Source organism: Tenrec ecaudatus, chromosome 12 (genome assembly GCF_050624435.1).
Source record: "Tenrec ecaudatus isolate mTenEca1 chromosome 12, mTenEca1.hap1, whole genome shotgun sequence".
Classification (NCBI taxonomy): Eukaryota; Metazoa; Chordata; class Mammalia; order Afrosoricida; family Tenrecidae; genus Tenrec; species Tenrec ecaudatus.
Genome location: NC_134541.1, coordinates 33,526,578 through 33,549,495, shown reverse-complemented (window position 1 = coordinate 33,549,495; position 22,918 = coordinate 33,526,578). Strand labels below are relative to the sequence as shown.

Here is a 22,918-nt window from a genome sequence, read left to right as displayed (position 1 = left end):
ATCGAGGCTGTAGTGAAGTTAAGCACTGAAGCATGGCCCGGAGCTGCCAGAAACACCTCAGCTGCATTATGCATTTTACTTTGAATTACCTTTTGGTCACTGTGCACTTAGAAACCTACTACTGTTGCCAAAATTTTCACCACCACCTCCAATGAGTTATGTGATTCCATATGAGGTTTAAGTTTATAAAGCTTTGCAGAGAACCCAGCCTGATAGAAGCAATGCATTATTAAATATCTCATAGTCAACCCGAATCCGCATCAGACCCCAGGATGGCAGCCAGACCTTTGCCTTTCAAGTAGGAAGTGGAAATGGTCTTCGCTGGAGAACTTGACTAGCCAGAAGGGCTGATCGTGCACATTTTCCAACAAAGGGTCTGCTTGCTCCCTCTAGACGAGGACCACAGCCATGGCACCCAACTCACTTGCTCAGAGCTTCCATTGGCTTTTTGCTTCCCATTCTTCAATATGAGCAAGCAACCAAGGATTATAAAACATCCAAAATGGACAAAACCCATTTGAATTTAAAAAGCAGTTTAGAAAGCTCAGACTACATATGAAGAAGACATATCCTTATAGAGATAAGATAAAATATTGAATGGTGAAACAAGAGCAGAATGCTATTCTTTTTTAAGGTACACACAATGGGTAGAAGACAACTTTTGAAACTGAAAGCACCGAGATTCTTGATCATGATGTCACCATCTATGTTCGAGTTCCTGGGTGGAAGAAGCAGTTAATGTGTTTGGATACTAACCCAAAGCGTGGAGGTTTCCACCCACCCAGGGGGCCTTGGAGTAAAGTCCTGCTGCTTTGCTTCTGAGAAATCCACCACTGAAGCCCCTGCAGGGCACGGATCTACTTTGACCCATGGGATCACCGGGCATGGGAGCCAACTCAACGGCAGCTTTAAGATAAACAGTAAAATATGGGGTCTGAGGCACCCACAACCCCCAATTAAGTGTTCCAATCCAACAACTTTCCTTTTTTTCTTCCTCCGATTGAATCCTCAATGCAAAATGGAGCAAAAGAACTCATGTACCTTGTGTGTCACTTATTTGTTAATTCTCCTATTTAAAAGAGGGTGTCAGAACCCCCGAGAATGATTAGATATGCTACTATTGGAGCTGCTTGGGAAGAGGTTTCAGATCGGACGATAGGCTCATCTTGTCGAGGTAACTTGTACAGGCAACGTGCTGAAACGTTTCAGAAATTATCTGAGAAGGTCCCAGAGGCGTGCTAGTGTCCTTGTCAGGGATCTGTTTGCATTTATCAGAAACCTGTGGTTGCCTGATGCAAGGAAGCAACAACACAGTTAGCAATCTCAATCTTATAGATCATTAAATTTTTGTCTTTGGTCACAATCCTACTTCTTTCATTTGAATGTAAAATCTTCCAGGCCTGTGCTTTTCCCTTGGGGGTGTACATCATTAACAATGGAGTTTTATTAAAATACAGATGCTTAGAATCTACTCTAGCCTTATTCACGGAATCTCTCTCCTTTGACATATTTATCTTATATGCCTGGTATATTCTTGGTGTGTTAGGTGTATTACATCTCCCAATAATCATGTTTTCTCTCAAGATTTTTTTTTCTGTAAAATTTGTATTTATCCATTTCTAGAAACCCTCTGTAATTTTTCGGGGAATTTCTGGGAAGACAGTAGCATAAACAGACTGTTGTTCTGACACTCCCCACAAATACAACAGGGAAGCAGGGCTCAGTCTTAAGGGAGCAATGGGGAGCTGTAGGCAGGCAAGAGTCAGCAAATCACCACCAACTATGTAGGCCTGGAAAACCATTTCCCTCACCATCCCTGCCCCTATCTGGAGACAGGCAGGCTGATGGCGCATGTGAATTGGGAAACAACCCCAGTAAAAGAGCTTCCTTTCTTAACCATCACACACTCTCCCTGTACAAAGAGATAGGACCCCAGTCTTCCTTCACCACCACCCTCCCTGCCTGTAGAAAGAGAGAGGATCCCAATCTTCTGCTCTAAACTCAATAAGGCAGATGTCCCTTGGGGTCTGTTTGGAGGGGGCCAGTGCCTTCCTCCTTCGCCCAAACATGGCTCACGACAATAAACTAATAAAACATAAAAGCCTCCAGTAGTGAAGGAGAAGAACCAACAAGGCTTAAAAAAATATCAAACTCACTGCCATCAGTCAATTCTAACTCGCAGTGACTCTAGAAGCTCAAGACACATAAGAAACCAAATTAAAAAATGGCGTAAGTAATTTTTGTCACTAATTACAGAGGATGTAAATTACAGACTACAGGCTCCAAGTACAAGCTAGCGTGGCAGAGAAAAAGGGCAACATTGATTTTTTTTTAATAAATAAAGAATAACTTTATTGAGTGCTTACTGTATGCTGGATACTCTGTTATGTGCTAGATATCCATTGTCTTATCCTTTCAACAATCCTACAAGTCTTGTGTATTTTGACTTTTTTGTTTTGCTTCTTTTTTAGGTTAGAAGAATTTATTTTCTATTTATGTTAAACTATACATACACTTTTTCATTATTTAAAGATCATTTTATTGGGCGCTCTTACAGTTCTTTTTTTTTAAAAAAACGTTTTATTAGGGGTTCATACAACTCATATCACAATCCATACATATACCTACATCAATTGTGTAAAGCACATCTGTACATTCTTTGCCCTAATCATTTTCAAAGCATTTGCTCTCCACTTAAGCCCTTGGCATCAGGTCCTCTTTTTGCCCCCTCCCTCCCTTCTCCCCCTCCCTCATGAACTCTTGATAATTTATAAATTACTATTTTGTCATATCTTGCCCTGTCCAACGTGTTCCTTCACCCACTTTTCTGTTGTTTGCACCCAGGAAGGAGGTCACATGTAGACCCTTGTAATTGGTTCCCTCTTTCCAACCCACTCTCCCTCTACCCTCCCAATATCACCACTCACACCCCTGGTCCTGAAGGGATCATCCGCCCTGGATTCCCTGTGCCTCTAGCTTCTATCTGCACCAGCGTACATCCTCTGGTCTAGCCAGACTTGCAAGGTAGAATTTGGATCATGATAGTGTGTGTGTGTGTGGGGGGAAGCATTTAGGAACTAGAGGAAAGCTGTATTCTTCATTGGTGCTACATCGCACCCTGACTGACTCATCTCCTCCCCTAGACCCCTCTGCAAGGGGATCTCCAGTGGCCGACAAATGGGCTTTGGGTCTCCACTCTGCACTTCCCCCTTCATTCACTATGGTAAGATTTTTTTTGTTCTGATGATGCCTTATACCTGATCCCTTCGACACCTCGTGATCGCACAGGCTGGTGTGCTTCTTCCATGTGGGCTTTGTTGCTTCTGAGCTAGATGGCCGCTTGTTTACCTTCAAGCCTTTAAGACCCCAGACGCTATCTCTTTTGATAGCCGGGCACCATCAGCTTCCTTTGCCACATTTCCTTATGCACCTGTTTGTCCTCAGCAATTGTATCAGGGAAGTGTGCACCCAATGATATGATTTTTTGTTCTTTGATGCCTGATACCTGATCCCTTTGGAAACTCGTGATCACACAGGTTGGTGTGTTCTTCCATGTGGGCTTTGTTGCTTCTGAGTTAGATGGCCGCTTGTTTATCTTCAAGCCTTTAAGACCCCAGATGCTGTATCTTTTGATAGGTGGGCACCATCAGCTTTCTTCACACTTGCTTATGCACTGGCTTTGTCTTCATTGATCGTGTTGGGAAGGTGAGCACCATGGGATGCCAGTTTAATAAAACAAAGTGTTCTTGTGTTGAGGGAGTGCTTGAGTTGAGGCTCAATGTCCATCGGCTACCTTAATACTAAAGCTATAAATATATGCACATCTTCATATATAAATATATTTACATATGTACATGCCTGTATTTAGACCTCTATAAGTGCCCTTTGCCTCCTAGTTCTTTACTTTCCTCTTGCTCCACTATCATGTTCAGCCTTCACATGCATTTCAGTAATTCCTCTAGGGTACATTGACCTTGATCAAGCTCTACCAGGCCTCTGATACCCTCCTCACCATCGATTTTGGATCACTTATTGTTTCCTTGTCCCTGGTTTTGTTAACATCCACTTACTTTCCCCCGTTTCCCCCTTTCCCATGTCCCCCCAGAATTGTCATCCTGTTGTTTTCTCCTCTGACTTGTTTATCCTGCCTATCTTTTCTAGATAGACATGCAGAGATAATAATATGCACAAACACAAGACTGAGCAAAGCAAAGCAACAATAGAAAACAACCAAAAGCTTCAACAATAACAACAACAACAACAAAAGAGAGAAAAGTCTATAAATAGTTCAAGGTATATTTGTTGTCTCTTATGAGTGTTTTCTGGCTAATCTTATGGGGTGCCCAACCCTGGCCCCCACAGTCTATTTTTGGTGTTCCCTGAGGACTTCATTTCTCTGCTTTTTTTGCAGTTCTGTTACATGCCATTTGTGTTTCGCCTCGGTGTGGTGGGGTCAGAGCAGGCCAAATGATTCTTGATGCGCGGTGCCTAACTGTTACCAGCGTTATTTGACCATCTCGTTGGCATATTCTATTCAAACACAGCTATCTGCATGGCTCTCGATGACTGGCATTGGATCTGTGGCAGCAGACACCAATTGGCTACTACCCACAACTGAACAGGAACTTGTCACCTTGACAAATTGATACCTAATCTCAAGGTTGTCTCTGGCACACCCAAGCATACAATTTGGCTCATCTGTTTGCCCTCTGAGAAAAAAGAAATCAGTAGATAATTTCATTTCAGGAAGAGAAAAACGGGGCCCTGGTGCAAGAACCGAAGCCTTAACTATTCTGGAGAAGTTCTGAATTTCTCACTGGTCCATTAAGGATTCTTCATGCCATGCTGGGCAAGAGGCCTGGATAGTAGGGTGAGTCCTACATGCTCAGACTTCAAAAATAGCTGGTGATTTAGACAATGCCACTAAAACCATCGGATTCCTCTTCTGAGAAGTTCATGAAATTGGATGGGCGGAGGTTCGGAACACGGGTACCTTAGATAGAAGATGAATCTTCCAGTGGGAAACAAACACCAGACCAGTTTCCATGGAATTGATTCCGACTCGGCTCCGTAGGCTTTTCCCGGCTGCGACCTTGTGAAAGCAGAGCGCCAGGGCCCGGCCAAAGCGTTCCTGGGCGGTTTCCAACGCCCGTCTTTTGGGTCGTAGTCCAGTGTGCAACTGATTGCACTACTTACGCTCTCTTGAGGGGGGGTGCTGTGCTCTCTGAGGGGAGGGATGTTTTACTTACAACCCTGCAATCTTTCCTGACATCTTTCATATGAACACAACGTTTAGATTGAAGAAGTCCCCAAGCAATGATTCAGGAAATATAGATTTTTTTAAAAATCAGATAATTAGACTCAAGACTTTTGAGTTTCTTTATGTGACCTTTTGCTTTGGTTCTTTGGAAAAGCAGCTTGAAAAATTGCTCGCATCCCCCCAACCAACGCCCCCCCCCCACTGCCCCCTGCACCCCAACCCCTTTGTACTAGTTTCTACCCCAGAAAGTTTGTTACTTTTGTCCAGGTTGGTTGATATTATCTGGGCTTGATACTTTCTGTCTGACCCTAGAGCAGGGGGCCCTTATTTCTGCCAAGGGCCATGTGGATATACGTAGCGTCATTCTCAGGCCATACTGATCAAACATTTAATTAACACATCCCTAATGTGACGACTGGTAGAGTTAGTTTCTCCTGGTGAGACTCAAGATGTTAGCTGGCATTGATCTCATGGGCCTTTCACAGCTTGAGGGCAGATGCTCCCCACCTCTGCCTACAATGCAGCCTGCCTTGTGATTGGTCTATTCTGTGCACCTGGCCAAGATTGCTCAATAAACTTAGGCAAGTAAATTATTATAGCTTACTGTGCAGATGAAAGGCGGCCTGGTGGTGCTGTGGGTTAGACATTGACCTTCTAATCACAAAGTCAGTGGTTCAAACTTACCAACTGCTTTGTGAGAGAAAGATGAGGCTCTCTGCCCTGTAAAGCTTTAGTCTTGGAAACTATATAGAATTGTTTCGAGTTGGAACGGCACTGGGTTTATGATGCAGACAGAGTGTCTGAAGACTACGGAGGAGGACTGATCAGTTTGTGATCATGGCGAGAGGGCTCTATCTTGATATTGGCCAGGAGATTGCTTATGCAGCCAACTCACCAAAGTTAGCTGAGAGAAAGAGGAGAAAATCAGAAAGGAAAAGAGACAAGAAAAGAAGCTGAGAGGAACAAAAGAGGCTCCTAAAAGATCTGTGACGTGGGTCAAGGCTGTAACCCTGAAGACAGCAAGAGGCCTGTAGGGACCTTGCAGCAGAGCCAGTGGTAATAGCTGGGAAGGGTCTCTATGGCAGAGTCCGTGGTGACCGAGGGCAGGAACCTGCTGCTGGGAACGCAGCTGTAAGCACTGGCAAAACTGCTAGACCGTTTATGAGCGGGGCCAGTTAGCAGCGGAGATGCTGATGGCAGTAACACCCAAAGCAGACCCACCTATTGTTAGGGTCCAGAGGTAGTCTGTGCTCAGGCAGCCAAGAGGAGACTAGCCCCACAGAGAGACGGGCCTTCTTGCTTACCTGGTGGAGGCCTGAGGAAGCTGTCCTTCCCAGAAGAAGGGAGGATGTGTTCTCCTCTTTGGAGAAGCCTTCCAGACTTGGCCTGCATGTTTCCTGATCCCGAGTTATACCCTGATACTTCCTTAAGAAACCACTTAATTGCAACTATGGTCTATAAGCTCGGTGTGGCCATTGCAGTGAATTATTGGGCCCAGCAGAGGAGTCGAGCGTGCTGTGGGAAAGGCAGCTGGTGTCAAAATGGAAAAAAGATTTGGAGAGCAGAGGCGCTCACGTCTACGTCATGGGCATCAACTTTGGGCTGGCCCTGGTCATTATTCACCCCCCCCCCAGCCCCTCTACGGACGTTAAAAAGGTTCTGCCATTACTGCTATCTTCATTCTACGCATGTGTTACTTCATTTCTCGTTCTGTGGACTCCTTGGCTTGGAAATGAGATCCAGTCTCTTGTTTGAATCTGGATACTCTTGGCGTCTAGCTGAGAAGTAGATGATACAAATTCTCTTGGCATCTGTCTGCATGGCAGTGTTAGGACGTGTCATCTACAGAGCTTCAAATGCTGTCGCGTAACCACTGTCTGCCAAGTGAGCCAACAAAGAGTGAACCCAGCACAACACAATTATGTAGAAAACACCCGATAAAGAGGTTGAAAGCACTGGAAACTATTGACAAATACTTGATTTTAATACCTCAAACGATAGTGAAATATGGTTTTAATTTTTCCAGCTATTAATGCTCCTTCTTCAGTTTGATGTGAAGAATGATTCAATTGGTGACTAAAAATCAAACACCCTACACTCAGCTTGAACACAGAACGGAAACCACACTGTTCTACATAAGGCGACCTTTTTTTATTCCTTTATCTTCACTAACCACTGCCATAGTCATTTCTGACTTACAGTGGTCCTAGATAGAGTGCCCAAGACTGTAACGCTTTATGGGAGTAGACAACCTCAACTTTCTCCTGAGGATCGGTTGCTGGGTTTGAACTGGCAACCTTGCAATTAGTACGGTGCTTATTCTACCATGCCATCAGATCTCCTTTGGTCTTCACTATGACTTCAATTTTCTTCTACCCAGACAAATGGTTGGATTGTTCATTACAGGATTTTCCCCAAAGATCCAACGAGTCTTCAATGATAAGATTCATTCGTACGTTTGCACCCAAAGATTCTTACATTCCTCGCCTTGCTGCTGTCATTCATCCTGGATCATTGTCTTGTGTTTCTTCACCAGTCCTAATCAGCCTCCATTGTGAAAATTCTTCCTTAAATAAAACTTCCAATCTTCACTCCCTCTGAGACACGGACAATGCTGTGCCCATGGAAGACAATCAGTTCAGCCTTTTCTTATTCTCACCTTGGTGATATTTAGGGAGCTAGTCTTTGACCATAACTTAGATTTAAAAGTATTTTGTTTGTAAAAAGAGGGGATAAAGATGGACTAATAGAAAAACTGGGACTACAGAGAAGGCCTGATGAATTCTGGCTTGGATGGTGGGAAACGCTCCAAGAAAGCTGATGATTTCTCTAAATCTTGAAGGATCAGTAGGAATTTGCCCAAAGAAAGAGGCGGTAGAGGTAGAAAGGTGTTGGTTTTGGTAGAGGAATGGGGGTTTAGAACAGGGGCATGAGAAGTCAAGATGGAAATGCCTAGTGGTTTGGAGTGCGGGTGAGCAAAACAGAATTGAGTCTCAGTGGTCAGGTTGGGAGAGAATGAAGAAGGGAATGTCCTGAGCTAGAGAGTGTCCCCCAAGAATTCATGTATTTCCAGATCTTAGAATATGACTTTGTGAGAAAAGGAAAGGGAAATAGAGAAAAGAACCAAGAGGCAAAGGACATTTATAAAGGTCTAAATACAGGCATGTACTTATGTAAATAATTTTATATACAACGATAGGGAAATAAATCTATGTACCTATATTTATGTTAATATTAAGGCAGCAGATGGACATTAGGCCTTGACTCAAGTACTTCCTCAACACAAGAACACTTTGTTCTAATAACCTGGCATTCCATGATGCTCACCTTCCTGACATGATCCCTGAAGATAAAAGCGAGTGCATAAGCAAATGTGGTAAAGAAAGCTGATGGTGCCCGGCTATCAAAAGATATAGAATCTGGGGTTTTAAAGGTTTGAAGGTAAACAAACGGCCATCTAGCTCAGAAGCAACAAAGCCCATGTGGAGGAAGCACACCAGCCTATGTGATCATGAGATGTAGATAGGATCAGATATCAGACATCAAAGAACAAAAAATTATATAATTGTGAATGAGGGGAAATGTAGAGTGGAGACCCAATGCCCATCTGTAGGCAACTGGACATCCCTTTACAGAAGGGTCTCGGGGAGGAGACTAGCTAGTCAGGGGACAGTATAGCAATGATGAAACATACAACTTTCCTCTAGTTCTTTAATGTTTCTTCCCCACCCTCTATCATGATCCCAATTCTGCCTTACAAATACGGCTAGCCCAGATGATGTATACTGGTACAAATAGGAACTGGAAACAGGGAATCCAGGACAGATGATCCCTTCAGGACTAGTGGTGAGAGTGGCGATACTGGGAGGGTGGAGGGGAGGTGGGGTAGAAAGGGAGAACTGATCACAAGGATCGACCTATAACCCCCTCCCTGGGGGACAGATAATAGAAAAGTGGGTGAAGGGAGATATCCGACAGTGTAAGACATGACAAAATAATAATAATTTATAAATTATCAAGGGTTTATGAGGGAGGGGGAAAATGAGGAGCTGATACCAAGGGCTCAAGTGGAAAGAAGATGTTTTGAGAATGATGAGGGCAACAGATATAAAAGTGTGCTTGACACAATGGACGCGTGGATGGATTGTGAAAAGAGTTGGATGAGCACCCAATAAAATGATTTTAAAAAGAAGGGGAAAAAAGAACGTGCCTTTCTTTGGAAACAGGGTCACCGTGGGCGTAATTAGTTAAGACGAGATCACACTGGAATAGAGCGATCCCATCATGTCACGGGTGTCCTCCCAAGAAGACTAGAGGGAAGAAAATCATGACTGAGGCACAGATGGGGTTATGCTCTCAGAAATCAAGGGACTCCTGGAACCACCAGGGGCTGCAAGACTCCAGGAAAATTTTTCCTCTAGCACCTTCAGGGGAGCCTGGCCCTACCAATTCTTCTACCCCAATTTCTAGCCTGCAGAGCTATGAGGGAGTACATTCCCGATGTCTTCAGCCGCTCCGTTTGCCGTAATTTAGGAAACTAACACAAGGAGGTTGCCCTAAAAGGGGCGCTTGATTGGTAATGCACTTTGTAGAGTGCGGTTAACCTCAAAGGGCCATGTTAGCAACATGGAAGCGGTTGATGGAAAGTGGGAGACACTTGTCCTCTGTCCCCGGAGGGCCCTGAGAGCCTGTTTGCTGTGGTTGTTTTCTTGGTCGGATCCCACCATGCACAGTCTCCATTTCCTGGGCACTTGATATCCTCGGCTGTAAAACGAGCCGTCAGGAACAGTGTTGCCCTTCTCAAACGATTACTGCAATTACTGCAGGAACCGATCAGATAACTGCTTTGAAAAGTGGTGAGTACTACTTACAAATTCCGAGATAGTTCGTTGTATGTGTGATGGAACAGCTTTCTTCATTCCCTCCTGTACCCCAACCCCCTCTCCTCCTCAACCTGTGTGGAAAGAGGATCTTTGGTCAGACCGAGGACAGAAAGACCATGTGAGCATGATAATAACTCATCCCAGATAGGAAGCTTAGCAGAAATAGGCAACGAGAGATGGATTTGTCGATGCTTCCTCACCATCTCTGGCTCTAAAAGGCTTGCGTGTGCCCTTAGAGTCGAGATGGACGCAGAAACAAGTATCACCAGGGAGGTCGCCTTTGGAGAGCTTCTCTGGGGTTAAGCCAGCCCCTTGGGAAGCCACAGGAGCTTACAATATTGAGTGGTGTCTGGAAGGGACACGGATGAAGGGCATCCTGGACTTCCATCCAAAGCCAGGTCCACATTGTGTGGAAAGCCTGGATAAGAAACTCAATGCCTGCTTACATCATCTTCTGAATTTTTGATGTGTCAATCCACTCAGAAAATAAGTTTCTTTTTTGTTATTAGTCGTACCAAACATTCTTCCAGGCATTGCTAATGGAACTTAGAAGTTATTAATTTTTCCAAGTTGTAATTCATGTTATAATTTCATTTCTCAACTTCCACAGAGTTCTCTTCTGCTCTTTGGTCACCATGAATCAGAATCAATTTGATTGGCAGTGGATTGCATTTAGGATTTTTGGTAGCCACCACCACTATACATTTCCATCTTTTATCTTTCAATTGCCCTAGACAGAAATTTGGAGACCTGGGTGGTACATTCTCAGCTGATAACCAAAAACTGGAGTTTGGAGTCCACTCAGGCACTTCTGAAGAAAACTGAGTGTCAACCTGCTTCTGAAGAAAACCCCATGGAAAACCCCATGGAGCAGAGTTCTGTTTTGATGGACATGAAACTCAATGGCATATATATATATATATATATATATATATATATATATATATATATATAAACTTGGTACTCATTCAACTGTAACTCCTCATTTGCCATTTCCCCCATCCTTAAATCCTTAAGTAGAAATCTTGATTTTATTGTTTCCATTGATTTAATAGATTTCTAACTTTTAACTTCACTGCATTTCCCAGCTACCCTTTTCCCTAGGGAAAGGAAGAACATGTCTAGGTGCCTATCTCAGTGAGAAAATGTTTCCATTGTAGGCAAAGTGGCTTTCCATGTGATTCCTTTGTTGTTAGTAGGCGCCTGGGGTTGGTTCTGACCAATCGCGACCCTGTTTACACCGCCCCAAACATGACCGGGCTTTACACCAGCCTCCCAAGTGTTGTTCCGGTCGCAGCCACTGTATCTCGCTGAGAGTCTTCCTCCTTTTCACTGACCTTCTACTTTACCACACCTGGTGTCTTTTCCCCAGACATGGTCTGTCCTGAAGACATGTTCAAAGTACCAAGTCTCACCACCCTTGCTGCGAAGAAGCATTCTGGCTGTACGTTTTCTAAGATAGATTGGTTCATCAGTGCTACTCAGAGACTATTTGCCTAGGGGTCACCCAGCCCCTTCAGCTGGACAGAGGAGAGTTGGGTTGGTTGGGTTGGGGTTGTAACTGGAGAACAAGGGGACTAGAACGTGGGGGAATAAACCAAAAACCAAAAAGCCAGATGGGCGCCTCCATAGGCCTGCACCAAGGGAGCTCTCTGCCTGGTGACTGGAGCACAGTGTACTTCCTTCACTCTTTCTCATTGTCTGAGGAGGCAAGGAGTGGCCAGGGAAGACAGGTGAAGTGTGGAAGAGGGATCATAGCCCAGCAGCAGCTCAGGGAGGAGCTGGAGGGTCAAGGGTGCAGAAAAGAGTATCGAGGTCTGAGATGTCATCAATATACATGGCCCTTCTAAGAAGAATCCCCTATGTGATGTGTCATAAATTCTAGCCTCTAGGCCTGTGGTTATAATCGCTTTTTTGGAGAGAGGTCTCTGCTATGCCAACGGACAAGATTAAGGTAGGATGTATTCTGAGTCTCCACTTTACTCGAGGGTGTGAACGAAGTCACCCTCCTTTCTTTCCTGTTGTCTGCTGAAAGACAAAACCATGTCTCCCTCAAAGCCTGTGTATAAGAGCCATCTCAGAGATAGATCTCAGGTCCATAGGAACAGACATCAGTGAGGTATGCTCAAGATTTTGGTCTGTCCCCTTACAGAAGGGTCACAAGGAAGATACAAGCCAGTCAGGCTGCACTATAGCACCAACAAAATACACAACTTTCCTCTAGTTCTTTAATGCTTCCTCACCACCACCCCACCACCCCCACATATATTGTCATGATAAACCCCTCAGGACTAATAATGAGAGTAATGATACCAGGAGGGTAGAGGGAAGATTGGGGGGGTGGGGGTGTAAAGGAGGAGCCAATCACAATGATCAACATATAACATCCCCCAGGGGGGCAGACAACAGAAAAGTGGGTGAAGGGAGACAGTGGTCAGTGTCAGACATAAAAAAAAATAATTTATAAGTTATCAAGGGATCATGAGGGAGGGAGTGGGAATGAGCTGATACCAAGGGGTCAGGTAGAAAGAAAATGTTTTGAACATGATGATGGGAACATATGTACAAATGTGCTTGACACAATGGGTGGATATGTGGATTGTGATAAGAGCTATAAGAGCCCCAATAAAATGATTTTTTTTTTAAAAAGATGCACCTGGCTTGAGCCTTGGTATTTTCAATCACTTCATATTGCATGTGGAAGCTGGACAATGAATAAGGGAGACTGAAAAAGAAAAAAAAAAAGATTTCTGTCTGAAGTGGTGGAGGCCAAGACCAGAGGCCCCAGAGGCTGTGGTGTAGAAACCATGGGACATCACAAAGGAGTCAGGCTGAGGCCAGAGGTTGAGGCAAGGAGACTGGGAAACAGAGCCTAGGAGCAGTGTCGAGACTATGAGACTGAGGAAGAGTGATGGAGGACCTTCTGGGCCAGAGGCAGAAGACATGGGGCCATGTGGCTGAGAGGCTGGTGATCAAAGAGACTTAGCTGCTGGTTGAGAACAGGTGCTCCCGGGCACTAGCGACTGTATCTTACTCTGCACTGGTCTTGACTTGTGGAACCTGTTAACTTCCCCCACAAGCCCTCACAATCGGGAGTTTTGTCTGAGTTCTATGGCCATTGCAACAAATGAGCGACCCCAGCAGAAAAGTCGTGCTGTGGGAGGAATGATTGCTGTCAGAAGAGATACAGAAAGATGGAGGGGGGGGGCGGCTCTTTGACCTCTGCCTTGTGGCACAGGGAAGCCAGACAAGGTCCGATATAACCTCTGTGTTGTTAAGTAAGGCCCAACAGTGGAACCACTGTCCTCCCCGCTTAGATCCATGGAGCCACCTGCCCTTGAGTCTCTCCCCTTGTCATGGGACTGCCTCACCAGTGACTCAGATTTCCATCAAGGGGCGAGCACTGAGGAGAGATAGACAGGAAAGAGCTTGCCAGGGCAGGTTGCTGGGGTGGATCCTGGGCCCAGCTCCTCCATGTTCCATGCACTAGGGTGGGTGCCAGGATGAAGCCCCTCCCCCTCAGAATGAGAGAGGTGCTTGATAGCTTCTAAGTCCCAAGAATTCATCCTAACAAAGAGCCTGCTTCTTCCCCTGTAAGTGAGGAGGAGACCTGACTGTGTCTCGGGTGTGGGAGAACGGGATCATAACACACCATCTCTTGAGACATGAGATGCACAGCCTGGATATGGTTTCTGACCCCTCCTTGTCACAGCTGAGGGCTTCTCTTCCTCGTGGGGATTCCTTGAGCTCTCTAGCTGCTTCTTGGGCCAGTAGGTTCCATCTAGCCCAGCTGGAGTCAAGCCCTCCCTTGCTTGCTGAGGAGCTGAGGCCATTTGATATCCCAGTGGAGGGTGACTGACACCTAGTAGTTTGGGGAGGTGAGGAGTGTCTCTTCTGGAGTCTGTCCTGGAATGGTGTCCGTATCCACAGTCTGTGAGTAGTCATAGTTTTTCAGGGCTTTACTTAAGGGGTTACTGCTCTAGGACCCTGCTTTCATGTCTCCTCTCACAACAATGTGGATTCTGACCCATTCCCCAGCTTAATTACTTGTCTCTCAGAGGTCAATGCATTGTGTTGAACAAGAAGGTGAGAGGAAGGGTGGGAGGGGATGAAGAAGATGAAAGAGAATAACTGGCTGGAGGTGTCAGGCTGTCAGGTTGGACCAGAGAGGGTGCGTGCTGCAGGCTTTTCAAGAACACATTGCCCCGCTGTGGTAGTTACATCATCTGTTGTCAATTTGAGACTTAGGAGTGAAGGGGTGGGACTTAGCCTGTCAATCAGGTCGCAGCTTGATGACCTCATTTGGAGATGCTAAGGAGATAAATAGCTCACTGGAGGCGGGACACACACGCTCACTCCTTGGGAGACATTCCTGTGGATAAAACACAAAGAGCTACTCTGGAGCCACGTTGAGTCCCTTGTCAGCGCTGAGATGCTTCCACTGCCACTGGATCCACAAGGCTTTCCACCCACTGGCCTGTGATCTTCCTGTACTCAGCATCATTGTGTGTGTCTTGTGATTCTCAAGAGGACTTTATAGATTGGTATCAGACAGATGGGCTAATAACAGACTTATGGACTTGATGTGGACTGGGCTAGGATATCTTCTCAATATTGCTCTTTCTTATACACATGAGTGTTTATGACTTTGTTTCTCTAGTCCACCCAGACTCACACACCCACCTTACCTGTGCCTGGAGAGCCACTCCTGGCCTGTCCTCTGGCTCCACCCTTTGCTGTAAGAGAGGGGAGCAGGGATAAGTGCTGACCCCTGGGATACCCCTGCAATACCCCTGTTTCATTGTAGGACCTTCTCAGTGGCCTCAGACTGAAATCTGGCTCCAATTATTGGACTCAACCAGTTCTCAAGCCTCTAGTCTGCGACATGTCCCTGACATCTTGAACAACTCATTAAGGTAGAACATCCCCCACAGCCTCTGGCCCCTGGCCCCAGATAGAAAAACCAAACCAAACAGGCAATCCACCTCTTTGCCCTGAAGTTGGTTCAAACTCATAGTGACCCATGCATTTGGGAGTAGAAGCGTGTTCTACGGGGTTTCCAATGGCTGTGACCTTTCCGAATCCAGTCTCCAGGCCCTCCAATGTGTTTCAGGGTCACTTCCAACCGCCAGCCTTTCAGTTAGCAGCCAATCACTTAACTAGTTGTACCATCCAGGGCCACAGACATACACTCGGAAATATGCCAAGAGATTTCTAGGACAAGGGACTCTAAACATCGGAACATCTGGAACCTGAATCAGGAGATCTGTCTGCTGCTCTCCCTACAAGGACTTCTCAGTTGTTTAAATCCCTACAGTAGCCCTGCCAGGATAGCTATCTACAGCTCCCGAATGAGACAGAGAGAATTCAGATCACCAGACTGAGGTCACACAGAGAGCAGCTGTCAGACGCTGCATCTCAGCCCAGTCCCTGGGACTGGAAGGATCCCATCTGCTTTCCCATCACCCTGCAGCTGGCAAGACCCCCTCATGTGCGTCCAAAGGGGAGGGAGATATAGACTCACCTTCCCCTTCCAGGACCTTCAGCTGGCTGCTCATGGTGAGCTGGGCTTGCTTCCGCACACAGGCTCAAAGCCTACTCCTCTGCTCACACCTGTAGTCTAAGGTGCTCTGCTGGCCCCATGGTGGCAGGCCTCCCTTCCTGGGCCTGACGGCAGGCAGCCTGACCTGGGTGCGACTGAATGTGTCTGACGGTGAGGTTTAGGAGAGAGTCAGGGAAAGGAGGAGGCACGTTCCTGGCCCATCAATCCAACTGCTCACTCCTCTGCTTGGGTTTCCTGCAAAGACTCTGAGTAGCCTCATGTTTCAGGCATCATTTAAACATGAAGGGGCCCTGGAGAGGCCTGGAGTGCCAGCTCTTCCCTGGGCAACTGCACCACTTGCATTTGGCCCAGGGAGGTGTGAGGAGCAGGCCAGAGGCACAGCCCAGGGCTCTTCCCTACAACTGCCTTGACTTCCTGCTTAGGACAAGGCACTGGGATAAGTCAGAGAGACAATACCTGTAGGACACACACACACACACACACACACACACATGTCCATGGGAAAACGGAAAAGTAATGAATTTCTTGAAACTCCTTTGTATAAGAGCACTGTTGGGTAAGCCATAAGGATGGCAGTTCAAAACCACCAGCTGTTCAGAGGGAGAAAGGAGAAGCTGTCTTTTCCCAGAATAATTTACAGCCCCAGAAAACATGCACACACACACACACACACACACACACACAATCTCCAACCTCCAGTATAAGTCAGAATTGGCTTGATGGCAGTGGATTTGGGTTTTATAGGGATATATCCCTTACTCTTGATTCTGTGGTGAACCCTGCTTGATACAATCCTCTATTGTGAGGGTTAAGTAAATTAAAGCTGGCCAGAGAATCTTCCCAGGGCAGATAAACCCCAACAAACGGAAGGTGTCCCCACTGAGCACCTGCAGGAGGTACCAGCTGCATGCTTTGGACCCTTTTAGACCCCTTCAGTCCGTGCTCTCTTCCCTTGCTTTTGTATGCATGCATGCGGTGGGTGTGCAAAAATGTCTTCTTTCTTTCCCTCCCTGTCACAGAGATGTCAAGGTCCAGAGGGAGCAGTACTAACACTCTCAAGAAGCACCTAGAACCACACCAAGCCAGAAAGCTGCACCTGGGCAACTGAGGCCCTTCAGACGGATTTGTCCTTTGGAAATGAAGTTTGTTCGACTTTTCTTAACATCCTTCTTAAAGAGGCAAAAGTTGTATTAGGGCAGATATGTCCACACCAGGGTGTCCTGTGGGTCCATATGGGGTCGTCTCAAATGCTATTTCTGTGTTGAGTTCACATCACTCCACACCATATTGTTTTTCTCATGTCCACTTGCTAAAGTAAAGGTTCAATAGAAATGAGCGAAACCCGAATTAGATGGATTGACACAACAGCTGGGGAAAAATGGATTCAAACATATTAATGATCATGGGTTGGCACAGGACAGAACATTCTTTTGTTCTGTTATACATTACATTTGAGCCAGAACTGACTCGATGGCACCTAGTACCAACAGCAACCTCTCTCCTGGAGGAGTGTGAGGTTCTTGCAGGCGTGAAGCAATGCTGTGTGAGTCTGTGTGATGTGCGTATGTCCAGGAATGGAAGCTGATTCTCTCTGTAAGACTGCTCTTTCCACTGTGGCACAACACTGGCTGTTGAGGTCATTTATTCTTATGGCTTATTTATAAAAGATTCACACACAGAACTTATATCAAGATAGCAGATCAGGCAGACATGAAACAGAGATAAACTTAACAAAGACATAAAATAAGGAAACAACACAATGAACTTGACCTCATAGACTTATACAGAATATGCCAATGAACACCAGCACAATGTTTCTTTTCCAGAACAGAACATATGTTAGGTCACAAAACAAGCCTCAATAAGTTTTCAAACATTGGGATATTAAAATTTTTTTAAATTTAATAAATCATTTTATTGGGGGGCTCATACAACTCTTATCACACTCCATACATATATGCATTGCATCAAGCACATTTGTAAATTTGTTGCCATCATCATTCTCAAAACATTTACTCTCTACTTGAACCCCTGGTATCAGCTCATTTTCCCCATCCCTCCTTGTTCCCCCCTCCCTTTACCCACTTTTCTTTTGTCCATCCCCCAGGGAGGAGGTTATATGTAGATCCTTGTAATCAGTTCTCCCTTTCCACCTCACCCTCCCTTAAACCTCCCAGTATCGCCACCCTCACCACTGATCCTGAAGCGATCATCTGTCCTGGATTCCCTGTGTTTCCAGTTCTGATCTGTAACAGTGTACAACCTCTGGTCTAGCCGGATTTGTAAGGTAGAATTGGGATCATGATAGTGTGTGTGTGGGGGGCGGGGGGAGGAGGAAGCATTTAGGAATGAGAGGAAAGTTGCGTGTTTCATCGTTGCTACACTGCACCCTGACTGACTGGTATCCTCGAGACCCTTCTGTAAGGGGGTGTCCAGTAGCCTACAAATGGGTTTTGGGTCTCCACTCCGCACGCCCCCTCATTCACAATGTTTGATTTTTTTTTTTGTTCTTTGATGGCTGATACCTGATCCCTTCGATACCTTGTGATCACACAGGCTGGTGTGCTTCTTCCATGTGGGCTTTGTTGCTTCTGAGCTGGATGGCTGCTTGTTTACCAAACCTTTAAGACTCCAGATGCTATATATATATTTTTTTCAGATGCTATATTTTTTGATAGCCGGGCACCATCAGCTTTCTTCACCACATTTGCTTATGCAACCATTGTCTTCAGTGATTGTACCGGAAAAGTGAGCAGGCTGATGTGCTGCTTCCATGTGGACTTTGTTGCTTCTCAGCTAGATGGCTGCTTGTTTACCTTCAAGCAGCCATCTAGCTGAGAAGCAACAATGGTTGCATAAGCAAATGTAGTGAAGAAAGCTGAACAGTGGTTCTCAGCATTCCTAATGCCGCGACCCTTTAATACAGTTCCTCATGTTGGGTGACCCTCCCCCCAACCATAAAATTATTTTTGTTGCTACTTCATAACTGTAATTTTGCTAATGTTATGAATCGGGCGACCCTTGTGAAACGGTTATTAGACCCCCCCCCCCCTAAAGAGGCCATGACCCTCAGGTTGAGAACCACTGATCTAGAAGCTAAAACCTGTTTGTTTGTTTTTTTTGGACTTAAAAATTATTTTATTGGGGGTCATACAATTCTTTTTATTTTACAACTTATTAGGGGCTCATACAACTCTTATCACAGTTCATACATATACATACATCAATTGTATAAAGCACATCTGTACAGTCTTTGCCCTAATCATTTTTTTTCTCCTCTTTTCTTTTTTTACATTTTATTAGGGACTCATACAACTCTTATCACAATCCATACATATACATACATCAATTGTATAAAGCACATCCATACATTCCCTGCCCCAATCATTCTCAAAGCATTTGCTCTCCACTTAAGCCCTTTGCATCAGGTCCTCATTTTTTCCCCTCCCTCTCCTTCCCCCCCTCCCTCATGTGCCCTTGGTAATTTATACATCGTTATTTTGTCATATCTTGCCCTATCTGGAGTCTCCCTTCCCCCCCCTTCTCTGCTGTCCCTCTCCCAGGGAAGAGGTCACATGTGGATCCTTGTAATCAGTTCCCCCTTTCCAACCCACTCACCCTCCACTCTCCCAGCATCGCCCCTCACACCCTTGGTCCTGAAGGTATCATCCACCCTGGATTCCCTGTACCTCCAGCCCTCATATGTACCAGTGTACAGCCTCTGCCCTATCCAGCCCTGCAAGGTAGAATTAGGATCATGGTAGTTGGGGGGAGGAAGCATCCAGGATCTGGGGGAAAGCTGTGTTCTTCATCGGTACTACCTCGCACCCTAATTAACCCATCTCCTCTCCTAAACCCCTCTATGAGGGGATCTCCATTGGCCGACACTTGGGCCTTAGGTCTCCACTCTGCACTTCCCCCTTCATTTCATATACACACATATACACACACACACACATATATACATACACACATATATCTTTTTTTCTTTTTTTTGCATGATGCCTTATACCTGGTCCCTTTGGCACCTCGTGATCGCACTGGCTGGTGTGCTTCTTCCAAGTGGGCTTTTTTGCTTCTGAGCTAGATGGCCGCTTGTTTACCTTCGAAGCTAAAACCTATTGTTTTACTTTCATTAGCTTTTTAAAAAAAACTTAATTTATTCACAAGTCATGTGTTTTACTTCTTCAGTTTCTTCTGGGAAATCTTTTTCTTCTGTGCAACCTCCTTTTTTGGTTTAGGAACGATTTGTTCCATTTCAGTAAGGATCCTATCAATGTGGAAGGGGGACTTCACGTATGGGTTGATCCAACCATGGGCTCTGTAAGTCCAGCGGCCCAGCTTGGGGGCTTTGTTCACCTGGATGTGCTCAGTGACCAGAAAATCCACATCTAAACCTTTAAGAAGAAACCCCCTGGAAGTAGTATGCTGCGTTGAGTTTTTAAAAAATGAAGATATAAGGCTAGGCATTCTGTGTGGAAGTAATGAAAGAAACTAGGTAAGAAACCTGGCATGGTCATTTGGTGTTGCTTTGCTAGTGTGTAAATGTGAAGGAGGCCAACTGGAGGGTGAGACCAATGACCAGTCTAGGCAAACTATGGAGGAAACAAAAGGCATTTTGTTAAGGACACAAAACACTCAAGGTGTCGAGCAGGGGGACAAAACTCTCAAATAAACAGAGGGTTAGAAGCCAAAGATGAATAATAACTTTCATGGTGTTATCAACTCCAAAAGGTTTTACTGCCCTTCAGAAATTTTATCCACTGAATATGGAATGCCCCAAAACAATTTCCAACTCCAGCCACCTGCCTAGTGGTTTCCAATGATATCATGGCAGTGGGGTTGTACACCTATGGGAAATATTTCTTGTTAGCTAATTTAGTGATCACAATCACACTGATGTCCACGTTTCTTTATAGCCCTTTCCTGTGACTCTTCAGAGTCCACTTGGGATCAAGTCATCAATTTTCCAAATGTGATTTTAGTTTATATTTCCATTGACATTCTGCTCCATGGAGGTGGGATACTCCTGATCTTGGACATACCATGTCCCTGGAGTAGGTAGTCAATTCCTTTGACAGGATTTCTTAGTTGTGTAGTGGGGTCCTGGTAGTGTAGTGGTTATGTGTTGGACTCAGATCCTCAAGGTCCATAGTTCAAAACCACCAGCTGCTCCTTGGGAGAAAGAGTGAGCTTTCTACTCCTATAAAGGATTAGTCTCGGGAACCCACAGGGGCAGTTTTATCCTGTCCTTTAGAGTTGCTAATGAGTCAGCATCAACTTGATGGCACTGAAGTTTTGTTGTTGTTTTTAGTTATGTGGTGCTGCTATAATAGAAACAGTAATACTGTGGGTGGTTCTAGGGAACAGAAGTTTATTTTCTCAGGTTGGGAAGCTAGATGTCAGAATTCAGAGCACTGGTTACAGGTGAAGGTTCTCTGCAGCTCTCGCTCTCTGTTGGAGGATCCTGCTTCCTTCCAGCTTCTGTGGCATGTTTGTTCCCTGCTTCCTTGATGGTCTCCATGTAGCATCTGTTTGGTTGCTATCTGTGTTAGTCTAGGTAGACTAGAGAAACAAACCCACAGACACTCATGTGTATAAGAAAGAGCTTTATATACAAGAGCAATTGAGTATTGAGACAATATCCCAGCCAAGGCCAGGTCAAGTCCATAAGACCTTGTGGTTAGCAGCCCAACGTGTAACCTACTACAAAAATTGCCAGGGTTCCTTAAGGATTGCTGATAGGAGACTTTATTATGGTGAAATATAGAATAGCATGAGTCAATAGTTCATCCTTGACAAATCAGAATTATTGTCAGGTGGCATCTGGTGTCTGAGATCTTTCAAGCCTGTGGTAAGATTCCTTTATGTTGTGACCCTTTAATCCAGTTCCTCATGTTGTGATGACCACCCCCAACCATAAAATTAGCTTTGTTGCTACTTCATCACTGTCATTTTGCTATTGCTATGAATCGGGCGACCACTGTGAGAGGGTCGTTCGACCCCCAAAGGGGTTGCGACCCACAGGATGAGAACTGCTGCTTCATTCTTTTGTTTCTCTTTCAGGGCATTGCCTCAACAAAAGTGCCCTTTCTTTGCTTTCTGTGATCTCACCATGTCTGTGATGCGAAACTTTTTCATTTTGTACATTTGCAAGTTTTAAAGGAAAACAAAATCCTAATTTTAAGGTAATGAAACCAAATCACATGTCCTAAAATACATATATTTTATCTTCCATAAGATAATCTTTTAAAAAATATCATTCATGATATCTTATGGTTTATTTATTTATTATTATTTTTTTATTTTCTTTTAATGTTTTATTTAGTTCTGTTGTCTTTTTTTACATTTTATTAGGGGCTCATACAACTCTTATCACAATCCATACATACACATATATCAATTGTATAAAGCACATCTGTACATTCTTTGCCCTAATCATTTTTAAAGCATTTGCTCTCCACTTAAGCCCTTTGCATCAGGTCCTCATTTTTCCCCTCCCTCCCCGCTTCCCCCTCCGTCATGAGCCCTTGGTAATTTATAGATTATTATTTTGTCATATCTTGCCCTAACCGGTGTCTCCTTTCACCCCCTTCTCTGTTGTCCATCCACCAGGGAAGAGGTCACATGTAGATTCTTGTAATCGATTCCCCCTTTCCAACCCACTCACCCTTTACTCTCCCAGTATCGCCCCTCACACCCCTGGTCCTGAAGGTATCATCCACCCTGGATTCCCTGTGCCTCCAGCTCCTATCTGCACCAGTGTACAACCTCTGCTCTATCTAGTCTTGCAAGGTAGAATTCGGATCATGGTAGTTGGGGGGGGGGGGTTTATGGCTTATTACAGGACAAAAGGCTATAGATTAAAATGTACCAACAGTGCAAGTACATGGAACATAGAGCTGAGTCGGTGGAAGTACCAAATGCTGAGCTTCCTTATCCTTTCCCTCTCTGATTCTTTAGTATCAATGTGGCAATGAGTTGTTTTTTGAGGTGTGTGCTCTTGTAAAGTATTATAGCCTCAGAAACCCAAAGGGCAGTTCGAACCTGTCCTATACGGTCACTATGAGTCAGAATCTACTTGATGGCAGTAAGCTGGAGTTGGTTGGTCTCACTATTTAGGGGTCTTCCTCCATTCTGCCACTCTCTGTGATTCCCACATGGCTACCAATGGTCCCCATTAGTCTTCTTGCTTCCCTAGCGGGTAAGATC

The 22,918-nt window shown here is 45.0% G+C and overlaps 1 protein-coding gene across 1 annotated transcript in view; it reads right to left on the bottom strand.

The window, feature by feature from the left end:
- The window catches only part of TMC2 (transmembrane channel like 2), a 79,806-nt gene extending 64,105 nt beyond the window's left edge, over positions 1-15,701 (bottom strand). The window contains exon 1 of the mRNA XM_075527967.1: positions 15,668-15,701. Within this exon, the coding sequence (XP_075384082.1) occupies positions 15,668-15,701 (34 nt within the window). The remainder of the gene's footprint in view (positions 1-15,667) is intronic.
- Between the last annotated feature and the right edge of the window lie 7,217 nt (positions 15,702-22,918).